Genomic DNA, 17,133 nt, shown 5'->3' on the forward strand with positions numbered 1-17,133 from the left:
TTCGACAACACAACGTCGTCTCCAGGGTTTCTCGTTTTTCAATATGGCGGCGCCATAAAGAAGATCCTGGGACACAGCAGAACACGTAATCAAAACGAGCAGATCCCGGGAACGAGGCTGTCCACAGCATTACTCACAAAATGGACGGAAATGTTTGTGCCCCTAGCCCTAGATTTTACGTGATACTTTTCTTTCAAATTTTTCTTTTTCTTTCCTCTAAGACTCATCCTTAAGCATCTAAAGCCGCCGTTTTTTAGCCATAATTTTAAGTGGCCGGAGGGTTTGGCTTTATTGCCAATTAATTTTTTATTGATCTGCGTCCAGTCTTTAGAGACGCTTTCCATTAGGAGCCAATGAACTCCAACGAACGACTGAGAGACTGGTCACAGTAACGAAACACTGTCAGTGTATCCAGTCCTGAGTCCATGCACTCCATAGTCCAGTTCTTTTCCTCTGTCCGGCAATTGGTCACACTAAAAGATGGGCCAGAACTGGACTATGCACAGGAGTAAGTTTAACCATCATAATCAAGGATAAAATATTTATATAGCGCTTATACTTTTCAGTACCACGCGGACGTGAACATCATGGTTAGGTAAAAGGGGTAGTCTACACGCAAACAACCCAACAAACCCTCGACGTACTATAAGAGGGGCTATATATAAACCACTCCAAAGAGTAGTCTTCCATTAAATTTCTCAAAATAACAAACCAAAGGTATTACCGATTTTCATCTCCACAATGGCCATGCTGGTGGACAAAAACAAAATTGTTTCCCCCGGATGAGAACAAAGCTCATCCCCAGTCCTTTGAAAATGGTAGGGTGCCTCCCATTTTTTAAGGGAAAAGTCATGATAAGGACGAAGTTCGTTGGTGGGAACCAAATTCATGGCTTCTCCACGCAATTTTTATTATGTTGTCCTCTAGTAATACCGCCTTGTCACGTGGTAGAAACAATTTCTTGCAACAAAGTATAGTGTAATAATGCATTTCATTAAGCTATTGCTCAAAAAACAATTTTGCCTCACCAGTCCTTCAAAAAAGGTAACTTCTTGGTAACTTTTTATGCCTTAAAAAACGCTTCCAACTACTAATTTATTCAATTATTAAGCACCTGGGCGCTTATTTTATTTTTGGACTTTGAGGGTAAACTCTAATCGAGGAGGGCGCTTTTTTGAGGCAGGACGCTTATTAAACTTTTTCAATTTTCAACAATACTGTAATAATTTTATTTTGCAACAAAACGTAACGATGACAATGATTTTTAACTGTTCAGGTACTTTTCCTAAAAATATAAGAAAACTCGATCTTTAGGGGTACCGCCCAGTATAACTTAGTCAGTATTTCGATCTCATTGCCAGTAAGGTCATATTTTATTTTGGTTGAGTAACACGAAGGTTGGCGCTTATTCGAGGTAAGGCGCTTTTAACTTTCCTGGCTATAGGGTGGGTGATTATGCAAGGTGGGCGCTAATTTGAGGCTCGGCGCCAAGATCGAGGTACTAATCGAATACATAGGGTAAGCCACGCTTTTAAAAAGCATTAGACCCCGGGCGCTCTATAAAGCGCTCTTTCAAGACGCATTTTATGACTATATAAATAAATTAACCCCGGACTGTGGGTTTTGGGCTCCCGCCGTCATCCCCCTTCTCCCCTCCCCTTCCTCTTAAACTTGCAAGTTTCGCTTGAGAATTTTCCGCCGAAAACTGTTTTCTGTACCTTTTGTCTGTCTATAGTCACACTCATGGGACCTGGGTCCCACAGAAAGAGACCTCTTTCCACAGGACTCAACGCCGGTCTGGCATAAGACAGGGGCACCCAACGAGGATATAGTTCAAAACCACTTAACATAGCATTGTTGAACGTGTTTTAGTATTTAAACGGTAGACATAGGCATATTTTTATCCCCTACAATCTTTTCATCTGTTCGGATTTCCTAGCTGAAAGTCTAGTGATCCGAAAATTATAGGGATCAAAACTTACCTTTTCGATAATTTCAGCCGGGAAAAGGCTCCCGAAAATTCTAGGTGGCCTTTTTTAGGGTAAAAATTCGTTAAAAATGGGTAATTATAACATTTTGTAAATGTTCGAAAATCCTAGGAGAGGCAGGCAAGCAAGAAATTTTACAACAAATGTTCCGAAAATTATAGATCTCAAATCGTCTTCCGAACAGATATTTTCCGAAAATTGCTGTTGGGTGCCCCTGATAAGACGGCGTCTGCGTGCTGATTGTGTTTTTATAGTCGTCGGCCAATAAATTATACACTCTTAAAGTTTCTAGATGTAAATAGGGTAAATATGTTCGCCATTTACTTATTTGTTGCATTGTTTTTGAGGTGTTTTACCAAATTTAAAGTAAAAAGTAACAGCATAAGTTCTGCATTTTTTGCTAAAATGAGCATAGTTTACAAAAATTAACATAATTACAACGGTATATTGGCATAATTTTACAAACATACGAGCACTGCTAGTAACATATTATGTTACTTTTGCGCATGCGAGCACAATATCTATCAAACCTATTCCCTTGTACGGGGTGACATAGCCTGCGAACAGCAGACGCATTTTCGGTCGTCGCTTCTCTCCCTCCGAAAAATTTTTCGGAGAGAGAGAAGCGAGACCGGAAATGCGTCTGCCTTTCGCAGGCTAGAGGTGACAAAACTAAAAAAAAAAATGAGAATGACAAAACCCACAAACAAGTGAGGACAGCCGTAATTTGTGCAGATCTGGAAAAAAATAGTCCACTTATAGGAATTCACAATTAATTTGATTTTTCTTTATATAATTTTTCTCTCAATCTTCTTACAAGTCATAAGGATCAGCTGGTTGGTTTTCTTTACGTGTTAATTAGTGCTTGACCCAAAAACCTGTATTCCGATATGAAGCCCTAATACGCTGTTCGCTGACTGTAATCACGCGCAGCTCTATTTTCTAGTCTCTCCCTTCTATAAACTATAAAGTACTTCATTGTCTCCTTTTGTGTTGAGTTCTCGTCGAAGAAGTAGATTTGTCTTAAGGTGTCCACTGGTCCGTTACGCAGCAGTTCTCTTTATCGTTTGGTCACGCAATGCTCTTCGCCGTAAGGACACAAACAACAACGGTTGCGTAGGAGAGAAACACAGCATTGAAACCTCATAGATGTCAAAAAGATCGAGGAGCTGGCTGATGGGCCCAATGCTTTCCAGTGGCTCGGCTTGGGCTTGAGGCGCACGCAAGCGTTTGTAAGGGGGCCGGCATATGCGGCACAAAAATACCCACAGTACCTTTCCGTCGCTGTCGCGTGCATTTCGCGCGGTTCTCAAACGCCAGGAAGTGAAAGGGCGACCGATCGAGAGAATTTTTCGCGATTTCTGACCACTGCTCCGTCGAAAATCCACTGAAAATGACAAGTGAAAAAACAGAAGTAATTTATCCGACTTCCAAGAAGACAAAATTTGAACAACTTCGCGCAGACCATGAATTATTTCTTCAGGCTTTTGAAAGTAAGTTCTGTCTCAGATGTCATGTATTTCGTGCCGACTCGCTGAAATGTACATTCTCAGTCCGGCGTTTAAACCAACGATTTTTCCGTTTTCAGAGCCAACTCAAATCTACCGATTTCTTCGCACTAGAAATGCTGTCGCGGTGAGTTGAATTCTTTGTCCTTTAATTGATTAATTGTGAAAGTGCCGCGGAGTTCGATCTTACAGTAGCTTGTTATGTATTCGATCAATCGAGACGTGAAAGTTGTCCCATGCGTAGGCGTTGAATAGAATCGTATACCTTGGATAGTATGAAAAGTATTAGGATTAACCTTCCAACAGCCATGAAGTAGATTGTCGTACTATACAAGTATATAACAATTGACTGTTTCTACAGCCTGTATTTCTTCATCGCACCCTGTCGTACATGAAGCACCGACGAACCTGCAGATCGACAAAAAAACGGTAAGTGCTTAGCTTGCGTACTGTGAGATTTATCATCACATATTTTCATTTCTTCTTCATAAACGTTTATTTAAACAAAGTTAAAGAAATCCTTCTGCATGTTAGACTAGTAACTCGCAGACTGGTTTGTTTAGAATTTTAATTTTGCTGAATTTCTAATAGATTTAAACAAAGACTTTCAACACGTGTTGACCGTTCACACGTGTTTCTGTTATACTCCAGTTGAAATTCTCTCAGAAAAGGAGATCTTCCAACCACAGCTTTAGGAAAAGAAGCTGTCTTCGCAATCACCCGGCCGTGTTACTCTTCTTGAACGCATTGAATTTTTAGGTGCGGTTAGTTATAATATAGCCAAGCCCTTTACTGCGGTTTTCCCTTTTCTCTCGCCACCTTGGCATACCTCTGTAAGACGTTGCCTATAGTGGAAGTTTGGGAGTAAAATCTTTAACATTACCACTGTGCTCTTCTCTTGGATAAAATTTTCACACTTCTTTGTTCCTTACCACCTGGGGACAAGCCATCAGCCAAGGAAACCTTGTAAAATTTTGTCAGCCCCAGTTATGGTGCACTTTTGACACCGACATGTGTAAAGATCACACCCAAGCAGTGTGTTTTTTCTTGTGCATTTTGCAGTTAAAACATTTGATGCAGGGTTTTTCATTCTGACAGATAGACAGACAAACAGCCTTTATTTTAGCACAATACAAAATTAAAGCTCTGCATTCTCTGGGGTCATGTAAAAAAAAAGAACATTGTAAAACTAAAAAACAAAATTAAAAAACCAAGTTGATAAGCTATGTATACACACCCCTCAACACTTAAGCCCTTTTCTTAATCCCCAGTAAAATATTATCAAACTCTGTGCACCTAAAATAACAAATCGAAAGGGCTGTTGTTATTGAATTCTCTTTTAAGGTCCACTCTTTGAAAACATCAATTGAATGGATTTCCTTAGTTTCTATTGCAAATTTCTTCTGAGTAACACATAGTTCTAGGTCACCTTTTCTCCTGTGTCATTGGTTCAATTTTAGTAAAACATCCGTGAAAATTCTAGTGTTTTTGCTATGGCTGTTGTTATCCAATCCCTAATACTGAGGTAAGGCTACAGGCTACAGCAGGCTATAGGTTACTTAATCACTGAAATGTGGGGAAGAATGAGATGTTATTAAGGTTTACCTTGGCCTATCAAGATTTAAAATAACTAATCAATACAGATCAATTAATTGATTATAACCACAGCAGCTTGGCAGTTTGTTGTCACAATCTATCTGAAGTGAATAATTTTCTGACGTTTACACTTTATCTTTTGAAGTGTTAATGTTTAAACAGTTTCATATACTCTAATACCACATAGCGTACAGAGACAATATTTTTGAGTGTCTTTTCCAGCCCTCAGAGAGGCAGATAACTTGTAGCTGTGTACTATCATCTGTAAGAGGGACATGAGCTTTTGAATGTGTTTCTGATGGCCAGTGCTGTTGATCAACTCAGTTATCAAATTTTTGCATTTCATTCTCCATCCAAGCATCACCCAGGGCTCAAAAACAGTCCCGTCTGTTTCTCTGGGATGAGTAGTTTTTCTTGCTGAGCAAGTTACTTTTAAAGCCCACTTGTCCAATGGGCAAAAGTCCAGGCAAGTAATCCACCAGCTAAATCGTTAGCCAAGCTAAGCAAGTAATTGCTCTGGGCAAGCAAAACATGAGAGATGCTTGTATAAAGAATGTACTGGAATTCAAAAAATTTTTTTTGAGGCCAGGCCCCCCCCTCCTTATCTCAGGGTCTGGATGACCAGCCCCCTCCCCCTTCTCTGAAGATCTGGATCTGCCACTGATCCTTAATCAAGTTCTGTTCCCTTCTTACCAGGAAGCTCTAAACATACACTTAACAGGATTGAGGCATTTCTCTGTGTTTGCTTGTGACATGCCTCTGTAACTAGTCAAAGCTAATCAGAAGAAGCTTTTCCCTGTGGGACTTAGCTTTCATCTGTTGTTATCTCAATAGTGTGGCGGTAAATGAAGCATTATTTTTTCCAACTTTATAAGGGAAGATTCACTGCATTTGCATGGTAGATCCCTTCAGTATTAACAACAACAAAAACAACAGTTTATTCAATTTGTAAATAATATAGGACTATATTACCCACAATTAGGGAAGATATTCTAGGTGGACGTGTATGCACTGGTACCACAGTTACACACAATAAAAAACTGGCTCGTGAGAAATGTGAAATGGTCTCCCTATGTAGAATTTAACAGTTTCAATGTTACATGTTAATGCCATTAACTTATAGGTAGAGGTCCCAACAAGTACAATGTTATCTGTTATGTTGCTCTTTAAGGTCATCTTGTAACATGGCTAACTTGCCCTTGTTTAGCATGCACTGTCGTTGCACTAAATTAACGGGTTTCTGGATCCCCCTTAGTCTATCACATGATCATGATTATTGTTCAACTGAGAATAATGACTGTGGAGAAGACAACAGGAGCAAAACCATAGCTGCTTTATGTTGAAAAATTTCAGTACATCCAGTTACTTGGAGCACAGACAGGAAATTTCTTTATTTACTCTTTATCAGCATCAATAACATACAAGCTATAAAATGGCTGATAGTGGCACAGTGAAATTAAAAACCCCAGCTAGCAGGATACAAACCAGCTGGATATTTAGGAACATGATTTAGGTGCTGACGCCTACTCTTGAGTGAATCAAAAACCTATGTTGACAGCATGTATAACTCTAGCAAGCTGCCTCTTGAATTCATCAACTCTGAGCTCTTTAAGTGCCAACTGTTAATAGTTTAAGGAATGACATTTTAATTTTTACTTTTACATTACCTTCGAGTGCTATTTTCATTTTTAAAATGTAATAGTTTGTTATGTTTTTATTTTCTTTGCAGTGGAGACTTCAAAGTGGACAACATGTTGGAAAAAATTCAGAGTGAGAACAACAGATTGGACTCAACAGACCCACTGTTAGTAAATTCTTTTATACTAGAATGTTTATATATTTAAAATATGCTTGGTAGTTACATCTCTTTTTTAGCTAGAAAACAGATGCATTAAAATCACACCAATAAAGTCAAAAATAACTTTTTACATATCATTTGTCATATTTAGATCCATGTCTTTTCAATTAGTACATGAAAGTCTTTATTTCCTCTACAAATCCATTTGTAGTTCTTTTGCAAATATTACTGCCCTTTCCTGGTTTAAGTGCTCAGTAAAAAGTCAATTTTCATAAAAGAATGAAATGGACATGAAGCAGTTTATTAGGCAGAGATTCAATGGGCAAACAAGGTTAGTTTTTTCTTCAAAATAAAAATAGTTCTACATTCAGAGCGAATTCCAAGGAAGAAAAAAATACAAAGGAAATTTACTAAGTTGAGGAGAAAAGAAAAGAAGGAGGCAGGAAAGATAGTCTGTTAGGATCTAGAGAAGTTGTATACCCTGATTACTAAATTTTCTTATCTTTTCTCTACAGTGAAAACAGTGGATATATGAATCTTACATTCACTGGATTTTTTCATGGATCTGGTCCAGGTACGTGATTGGATTTTTGCCCATACCATAGTTTGCATGAACGGAGTTGGGAGCGAATGAATAAATGAATGAATGAATGAAGATTTTTTAGATTTATTTGGTTGTTTTAATTGTACGTGTTCATTTCACCTTTTAGTAAACGGTGATCTGGCTAACAGCAAGAAGAGCACATTACTGGTTGAAGATTTCATCAAAGTTGATGTAGTTCTTGTGAAAATATGTCATAAGCGAAGGAAGGTAAGTCGCAGTTCGATTCGCGGCGTTCTGGCAAGTTTTTTCTTAAAAATTAGAGCCTGTTTTCTTGAGCATTATTAGGTGTTAAGTATTTGTTCACAATTTGCGAATTTCAGCAACACTATACAACCTCGTTTAAAGGCCAGTTGCCAAGAATTAATATTTTAGTAACACTAATATTACGTCTCGTTACGTACATGTAAATAAAACATTTTGATTGTGAATTTCGTTTTTATAATATGTTAGTGATATGCGTTACTGACTAAGCGTGACTGGCTCAAGATAGCTGGATTTTAGCCAAGTTCTTTTTGTCTCGCTACGTAAAAACGTCAAGAAAGTTTCGCGGGAACAGTTTTTCGCGAATTTTGATTTCAGACGTTTTTGTTGGGAAAAAAAATTTCGTGGATATTGCTTATGATATTCCGTAGGGCGCTCAATGAAAACAATAAGAGATGGATGAATTTTTGTTCTTCGGCATGATGTACCGTCTCACCCTTGTATAGTACATTTTACTTTAACCTCAAGACTCTCAGTGGATCTGTTACAGTTGTATTAGCAAAGGTCATAGTATTGTCCGCAGTCAGTTAAATTGAATTTGTGAACAGGGATTAAATTTTGTTGGTTCCTTTTTTCGTGGGAGTTAGTTTTTACGACAAATGATGGAAAATCCTGGGAATTCGCTAAAATCACCTTCCTCGTAAATTTTGTGCAATGCTGTCATCCCATGCAAACATGTAATAAGCTATTTCTGAGTTCCAAATACTCTCACTTTTAAAACGAGGCCAATTAGAAAACCTCTCTTGAGAAAATGAGTTTTATTTGCATGAGAATAAAAAATCAATTTCATATCAATAGCTTCGCTCTTTGCCTCGCTTGACAGAGGCCTAGGGTAACTAGGAAATGGCCTGCTGATTTTTTTTTTCTTGTAGGAAACTGACCCACAAGTGGTAACAGTGCCACTCGGCCAAGGCTCCGCTCCTTTTAATCCTCGCACTCAAGTGTTACCAGTTTCCCCCTCGGCCAGTGTCTCTGTTCCCAGTGGTACATTCAAGAGCGGTAAGACGAGTCGAACGTGTATTCTGAGCCTGCAGGTCAGCGTTCCATATCGTATTAATGGTAAAGGCACTAAGAAAAAGTTAAAGAAGAAGGCAGGAGACTCGCAATCAGATGTCCCAGAGGAAGAGAATGGTATTCACTCTTAATTTGATAGTATTCTACAGAACAGTGTTTCTGAAAGTTAAGCTTTGGTAAATGAGTAAAAAAAGCCTTCTTCTAAGCGTCAATGTTCGAAGTGCTTATTGAGGATCACACACCATTTCTAATTGGTGATATAGAGTGTTTTCAAATGACGTCACAGCGACTTTGTTGGTGTTCCAAACCAATCCTCTGGGAGTTGAACTCTTTTCTTATGTAAGCGCTTTTTTTGTTCCAATAATGGCCACGTGAGTGAAAACGCTCTATAAACCCGCTATCTCCGTCTTCATTTATTTTAAGACTCTGAGTATTGATCTGGCCGGGGGTCGATCCCGCCCTTTTTCCTCTGTCCAGACCAGCTCTTCCAACTGAGCTGTCAGTTCGATGGTTCAGCATATTTCTGCACTCACATGTAAATTATATGTCGCTTTTTTTAATCCCGAGCACGGCTTTAACTCGGCTAACTCTTGCAAGAGGTGACCAAAGCTGTTTGGAGGCAACAAAGGCTGTGAAATTAAAGTTTAAGAACTGAATGAGCGTGATAGTAAAATCTTGGTTACCACGCAAATTATAACTAAATTGCTACCCTTCAGGTGTTACCGACGCAGCTACTTCAGAAGAACCTCCTATAAAACGGCGCCGAGTAGCTCGCGGCTGCTCGGCCGACATGGACTGGGACGAAGGCAGTGCCTCGGAAAACTCCAACACGTACGAGACAGAGCACAAGGTTTACACCGCTGAGCTGATTGTGTTTGATAATAACAAGCATTGTCTGCTCACTGACGGCGATTACGAACTGGCACTGAACGAAAAGAACAAAAAACCGGGAAGAAAGAAGGGTATTTTGTCAAACAGAACGTCTTGGGAGAACGTTTTTGAAGGACAGGTAATTAAACAAAAGACTGATCGTAATGTTAAATTATACAAGAACGCTCTTAAAAGCGTAAGTCACGCTTTCTTGGAGATTAGACAAGGAATGAGTAGACGATTAACTCGACACGAAACAGGGTTTCCTCTCTAAGAGTCTTTCACGTCCTACTTTATCGACGGTCGAGTATTTTTCAGGATATTTACTTTTTATATCGTATTTGACGATTTGTTTCTGAATTGATTGAGTACGCGCGTACAAATACACGAAAATCAAGGGCCTCCATTCGAGAGAAATTACGTCATTGCCAGAAAGCAAAAACGTGATGAACATGGCTCATCATTTCAATCATCGCCGAAAATAAACTGCATGCTCATCAACCGACTAGATTAATAGCCTGCCCATCGAAAATTCTTTTTTTTACCACCTGAAATATTCACTTGTTCCAAAGTAATAAACGCTTTCAAGCGATAGAATTTGTGGACCGACCAGTTCCGGAAAAGCTTTTTCGCATTAATCTTTCTTAAGCTTTCTGAGATCTTTTATGCGTTCTGACACGATTCTTATCCCCAGTTTCCACGGCGTTCGCTAGGAACGCTTGGGACCATAATTCCCTTTTGGCGCGCACACACATGAAAAAAAAAGAAACGCTTGCATTTTAGAGTCTTGCTGCTAAATCAAGCGAGACTAATTATCGCTTCGTTTATTAAAAAAACACACACACACTTCTCTGTCATGACAAATTTGAGGATTAATAGTGCAGTCTTTCTTTTTCTTCGGGTTAAGTGAGATGAGTGCACCGCGTGCGAGCCTCGAGCGGCGAAGCCACGAGACGCGAGAAGCGAGGGCGGCAGCACCAGAAGAAAAAAGAGACATTGCTCTTTTTCCCCCCTCCCCCGTCTGGCGCCATCAGTCACGTGCGTGATCATTTTCGTGTCTCGCACGTTTCGCACGACTGACCTAGAAAAGAGAGAGACTCCAGTTCGTAGTCTTATTTTAAGGAGTAGTTTGATCATTTCAATTGTATTTTCTTGGTGTGAACGTCTGTCATTCAGTACCAGATTATTGTGCAGTGGAGCATAACTAAGAAAGTTTTAGATCGAGGGTTATCGTGACGTCATAAAATTGATCTGATTGACTTTGGCTAATTTAGAAGGCAGTACTAAATTAGCTAATCTTTCATTCTTTTCTCCTCGCTCGCCATGTTCTTGTTGGCTTGCCTGTTTTAATGGAACAGTTGTTTTCTTTTTTCTTGTAGATGGGTCCTTTTGAAGTATTTGCTTACGGCCCCACCCTAAAGTTCAAGCTCTCATGGTCAGGTACTCCAGTAGCCAGGCCTCCAAGGCGTCCCTCGTCACTTCCGCTGCGTTCATCGCTGACCACGCAAAACGCTTCTTCCACAAACGACGCTCGATCTCCCGCTGAGGAGGCCGACGGGAACAAAGAAAATCGAAAGAAACAGCGAATATTTTACCAGTTCATTTATAATAACAACACGCGTCAACAAACTGAGGCCAGAGAAGATCTTTACTGTCCTTGGTGTTCTATTGACTGTCGTAAGCTATACAGTTTACTCAAACATTTGAAGCTTTGTCACAGGCGCTTCATCTTCACTTACGCTGTAAGTACGGAGATTAGTCTGCGAGTAGCCTTTTATTTTGCTTAAGGATGGCGAAGTGAACGAAATACGCAAGCGCGTTCAATGGCGTTTCCCACGAAAAGACACGAATCGCCAGGTCTAGAGAAAGCGTTTCCTTTCAAACACCGCGATTTCCCGCGCCCCTAATCGTTTCGTTTGCTTCGCTAAAATAGGAGACTGCTTGCAGTTTTATTCCTCGGGTGAAATCAAGGAACAAAACTCTTGCCAAGAAAAAAAGGGTGGTTTACGTCAAATTAAGTCTGGTAGCCGTTCGGTTAATTTTTGAATGTGGTACTGATATCTCAGCAGTTTAAATAAATGGCTGTTCAAACTTTAAGTTGAAGCGCTTTTTCTTTTCTGTTAGTATGTAAACATGAACATCAGAACTGTTTTTTAATTGTTTTGCGAATGAGACTGGATCTTTACTTTGGGGGATGAATTTACACCCAGTTTCCCGCGCAACATCGTAATAACCATGGCAACGCTTCCTCAAGATAGTCCCATAATGCAGTTCGTCATGACACCGACTCACCGACGTAACCTCGAAATGGGCAATCTGCAGTAAGATTTTATCAGCTTATGTCTGGTCTGTTTATGTTCTAGCCTCACAGTAAGGGTGAGAGAATAGATGTTAGCGTCAATGAGAATTACGATGGATCCTATGATGGTAAACCCGAGGACATGAACGACCTGCTGGGCTACGCTCTTAGTCGTGAAGGACCGTCCAGGAGATTACCAACTACTCACGTGATGGTTTGGAGGTAACTCAAAACGTTAATTTGTGTTTTGGTCATGCACACTAGATTTAAAAAGCTCTAGCTCCTTTGCTGAAATGCGTGCGTGAAAATGATTGTTCTCTCTTCCCTCCGCATGTTATAGTGTGCTATTTGGTTTCTACTAATTTGATATAGTTTTCCCTTTTGATACCAAACTGTTTTTCTGTTTATGTACCTTATTAGACCCCCACGTCGAAGAGAAAGTCTTTCAGAATTCCTAGAGCCAGACGACGGCGAGTTAGATGGCAGTAGACCATTCTACAATGGACATCATAGGTACGTTTTACTCACTGCTCGTCACAGCCTAGCGTGCGTGGCGGGAAAGGCATAGGGGAATAATTAATGCGAGCGAAAACGTTGCCGTACGAGGAAAGAGGAAATGGAACGGCCTCCCACTCACACTTTTTATGTACTCGCGCGCGTCTTATTAAATCCCTTTTTCCTTTCCTCTTTAAACGCTTGTCATGCAGACTAGTGATAGAAATATTTTAAATTGCGGTTACTTTTATCCGACCGTTTTCCTGCGGCAAAAGGCTTTTTACTTCGTGACCGCTTCTTACCGTAGCAGTATTACCGTGGGACAGTAGCTCTATGGGTTCCTGTGTGCAGCATACAGTCGAACCTCCACTAACGGCCACCTCTCCACAACGGTCACTATTTTTGTCCCGGTAGACAGTCCATACATTAGCTCTTATTTAAACCTCTCTACAACGGCAACGGCCACTGCAGCGCGTCCCCAACTGCATGTATATCATTTAAATGATTGGATTATCATTATGGGTTACAGTACTCCCCTAAAAAAAAATTGTCATATTACACCCTTTTTTCCCCATAGCGGCCACCTCTCCACAACGGCCAGTTTCTTCTGTCCCCAATAAGGCCGTTTTGGAGAGGTTCCACTGTATAAATGGAAACGACAAAAAGTTCAGGAGATGTTTGTCTGGGCTTCATTAAAGTCCTGCAAAGAGACAACCAATCAGTGGGCTGTTTTTTAATTTCCCGCGTGATAATGATCCACACGCGGTAAGTACGGCGGGAAACAGGCTTGAGTATAACCGCTCTTAACTTAATTGCATGTTCCCATGAGGTGTGTTTGCGGTTTTCTTGATACTTAATTACATTCATCTTATTCGTGTATTGACAATTGTGTATTTTTTCTGTAGAATGTACTTTCATTCAGAGACAACCCTTCCCATTAGAACTGCAGAGAAAGAAAATGATAGCGAAGACGAAACAATTCCTGAATGGATGAGAGTCAAGACTATTCAGGTGTTTATGTGATTTCATTTACCTTGTAAGATCGATATCAATGAGCGTTTTTTAGCCAAAACCACAGTAGATACCTTTAGATTCTAAGGCGAGGACAACCACGAGGGTGAGTGTTTAGAAGTAGTGCGCGCGCGTGAACCAGCGTAATTTGGCGGGTAAACGTGACAGTCGTCGTTATTCTACTACGGGATTTAGCAAGAATATCGTAGTGGTGGAAAGAAGTCATCGAATGTCAGACGTTTTATCATTTTGTGATTGGAAGAGGGCTAACCTCGTTTTATAAAAATAACCTTGCTAACCCTTCTGGTGAAAAAGTACGATAAAGCTTTCCGGGGTGTATATTTTTTGAGAATACGCGAACAAAGTTTTAGTTAATTCTGGTCATCGTAGTCCTCCTCGAATCTAAGGGCGCATTCTTAAGGTCAGAACTGGCCAGCCGGACTATGGCCGGACCAGTCGTTTTGAAAATGAAATAGGCTTTTTTTCTGGCTGGATAGTTTTGATTAATAATGGTACTGATAGGACTAAGTGGAGTCCAGTTCGGTCTGTAATCATACGAGTGATTATTACCAAATCCGATTTGTTTAATTACGAGTATGATTATAGACCAAATTGGACAACACGAAGTTCTGTTACTAATTAATCATACCTATAACAAAATTTGTGATATTTTAGGCTTTTTTAAAATTAAAACACAAGAAATTCTGAGAGTTTTTTCCCAACAGTTAAAAAAGGGGCCCCCAAAAAGCCATTAAGTGCGCGTGAACGATGGCGCGTACTGTCCTATTACACTGTCCTAGTAGTGCTGAAATCAGGACAGTTGATAGCCAATCAGGTTTGAGAATTTTGCGATAGTTATGATTAAAAGCGAGATCCTTGTTACAGCGGGAATGGTTTAGCCAGTCAGTTCTGAAAAATGGAAAGCGCCCTAAAAGATTCTAGTAACTGCTCACAACGCGGCAGACGAGCACTAACCATCCTGTATACGGTTTAAGTCGCCCACTCAAAGGGCGGGAAAATGTGATCGCGCATTTTGATGATTTGTTTTGGTTTTCTTTCTCATTGGCAGACAAAATAGCGCGAGATTCTTTTAGCCAATCACAGAGAGATACAATGCAAGTTAAGCTATAGTGAAATTATTTTCGTGAGTCATCCGGAAACCGCTTCATTTGGAGCAAATAAAACGTACCCTCTTGCGACATATAGTCTTAAAATTATTTCTCTGAATGTTGTCGTATTTGTAGTAAATGATCGTATCTTTGTTTGTTTATTTCACTGCTTAACCAACAAAATCTTGACAATGATTTTTTTTTCTAAGTTTCTTGTTAAGATTTGATTTGTTAACTTCAGTTGATAGATGAATTTACAGACGTCAACGACGGAGAGAAAGAGCTGATGAAACTTTGGAATCTTCATATGATGAAAAACAGGTTGGAAAAATGTTCTTTATCAATAATACAGTTGAATCTCCATTAGGCGTTCAACCTTGAGGTACCGGAAAGTGGCCGCTCAATAGAGGTTCGTCATACATCAGCATAATCTTTGGCGGAAACATCGCTTTGTTTTCACTCAAACACGCGACGGGGGGAGCATTACTGGTCCACAATCGGTCGTCACCTATCTCGGACTTTATTTTCCTTCATTGTAATCTTAAATGATACCAAACTAACTGTATAAAATGTTTGATGGCCGCTTAACAGAGATGACTACAATTGGAGAACTCTCGTTGGCACGGTGAAAAGGTGGCTGCGGCCGCCCGCTTAATTGAGGTGGCCGCTAAATAGAGGCCCATTCTTTCAGTCTTCAATTATTTCGGGTCTTTGATTACTGGCCGCTTACTTGAGGGTGGCTGCTTAATGGGGTTCAACTGTAATTATATTAAAATAGCAAACAAAAGCGTAAAGTTCGTACGTAAACTAGGAAAACGCAAGCATAAGTACATTCACCTCCTTTCCCGACATGTTGAATTCAAATTTGAAATGATAACCAACATTATTATACATTGTAGTCACCATCTGTCTTCTCATTGGCTAAAAACCTACAGTTAATTCTGGGAAACAGCACAACCTACAGATTATTCATTTATCTGTACCCACAGATTAGTGAATAATCTGTAGGTTGCGCGCGCAATGCATGATTTCCAAGAACAATGTCAAGTTCGCGGACAGCGAAGTAAGAATGGCTTCTCGATTCGCTTCATCGACCCAGCAAGAAATTGAGAAATTACTTGAAGATAAATTATAAGAAAACAATTATTAGATTCGGTTTTTGTGATATCCGGAATAATCAAGGTCGAGGTAAGTGTTATCAGCCGAAGCCGAAGGCTGAGGCTGATAACACTTACCTCGACCTTGATTATTCCGGATATCACAAAAACCTCATCCAATAATTGTTTATTATTAGCGGCGAAATTTTACGCCATTGGCCGCTGCGCTTGTTATCTCCCGTGTAAATGCTTGAGCTCAAATGGTCAATGTTTATGTGCTAACTTCGTACGTATAAAGTCTTAACATACGTTCATTTTCTTTTTCAGTTACATTGCAGACTTCCAAGTTATAGAGGCATGCCGTTCATTTATCGATAACTACAGCCAGAGACTCAAGGAAAAAAATCTGGAAAGGAATTTTTTGCTTCATCTGGTGAATCTGCACGACTTTAATTTGATAACTTCTTCTCAGATCGAGGAAATAACTGCAAAGTTAAGAGAAAGCTGGAAAGGGCGGGCTCCCTCGACTAGCTGATCCTTGCAAGCGATTTCATAAGAAACCGAGTTTCAGTGTTTAGAAGTCACCAGAAGCTGAAATATTTGGTCAGTTTTAGCTTTGTAGACTGTTACGACAGTAATTTCTCGTGTTACTGTATGCCTTGAACAAAATTCGTTCATTTAAAAGTGAAGAAAGTTCGATTTGCTAAATAATGAAAAAACGTTTGCGTCTAGAATATTATTTAGCCATAACAAACACCATTATAAAACCATACTTGGAATACGTTGGAAACAGTTTGTTGTATTTCGGCTCAGTAACTTTTGTTTGAATGGTTACACTTTAAAATTTCATCCACAGACTCAAAGTCATACTAAAGTCAGAACAACCTTGTACAGCATAATAGAAAGTACCACTGGAGAGTACTACTCAGTAGCTCACTTGAATGGCCAGACTTTGAGCTTTCATCCACAGACTCACTGGCAAACATCACAACAACCTTGTACAGCACGATAAACACTACCCTAGGATAGGTTATTGTCCACAGACCGGAAAGTCAGAACCACCGTGTACAGTATAATCATCCGTACCACAGAAAAGTACTGCCCAGTAGCTGTCATTTGTATGGCCAGCCTTTAAACTTTCATCCAGTGATCATGACTCACTGGCAAACAACCTTCTATCGCAAAAGAAACACTACTACACGATTATGTTCTCTTCCACAGACTCCAGAGTTAGATTCCTCTTAACAGCTCACATCCTCGGACAGTGGTGCCGTTTCTCTCGACCCGACTGACTGCCCCTGGGTCTTTATGAACCAGATTACATATTTAGCAATCGAATTTTATTAAAGACTTTTTCTTCAGCCCGCGAATGACAGCTACGGTGGAAAACAAAAATAAAAAGGGGGACGTTAAGCGATAGGCCCCATTTTGGTTCGTACTCAAAATATCAACTGAATATAGTATTTACAAAAGTATTCCAACT

General features: G+C 39.9%; 1 protein-coding gene across 1 annotated transcript; it reads left to right on the top strand.

Annotated features, from left to right (window-relative positions):
* The first annotated feature begins 3,272 nt into the window (after nucleotides 1-3,272).
* Nucleotides 3,273-16,825, top strand: LOC140940914 (polycomb protein suz12-like). The gene is made up of 14 exons (XM_073389876.1): nucleotides 3,273-3,481; nucleotides 3,577-3,623; nucleotides 3,858-3,925; nucleotides 6,822-6,896; nucleotides 7,406-7,464; nucleotides 7,601-7,701; nucleotides 8,628-8,886; nucleotides 9,486-9,778; nucleotides 11,019-11,381; nucleotides 12,003-12,160; nucleotides 12,359-12,451; nucleotides 13,339-13,444; nucleotides 14,795-14,874; nucleotides 15,978-16,825. The coding sequence occupies exons 1-14, from the start codon at nucleotides 3,382-3,384 to the stop codon at nucleotides 16,183-16,185; spliced, it is 2,010 nt and encodes a 669-aa protein (XP_073245977.1). The 5' UTR covers nucleotides 3,273-3,381; the 3' UTR covers nucleotides 16,186-16,825.
* Nucleotides 16,826-17,133: the final 308 nt, after the last annotated feature.

The sequence above is a fragment of the Porites lutea genome, chromosome 6 (assembly GCF_958299795.1).
Source record: "Porites lutea chromosome 6, jaPorLute2.1, whole genome shotgun sequence".
NCBI classification, from domain to species: Eukaryota; Metazoa; Cnidaria; class Anthozoa; order Scleractinia; family Poritidae; genus Porites; species Porites lutea.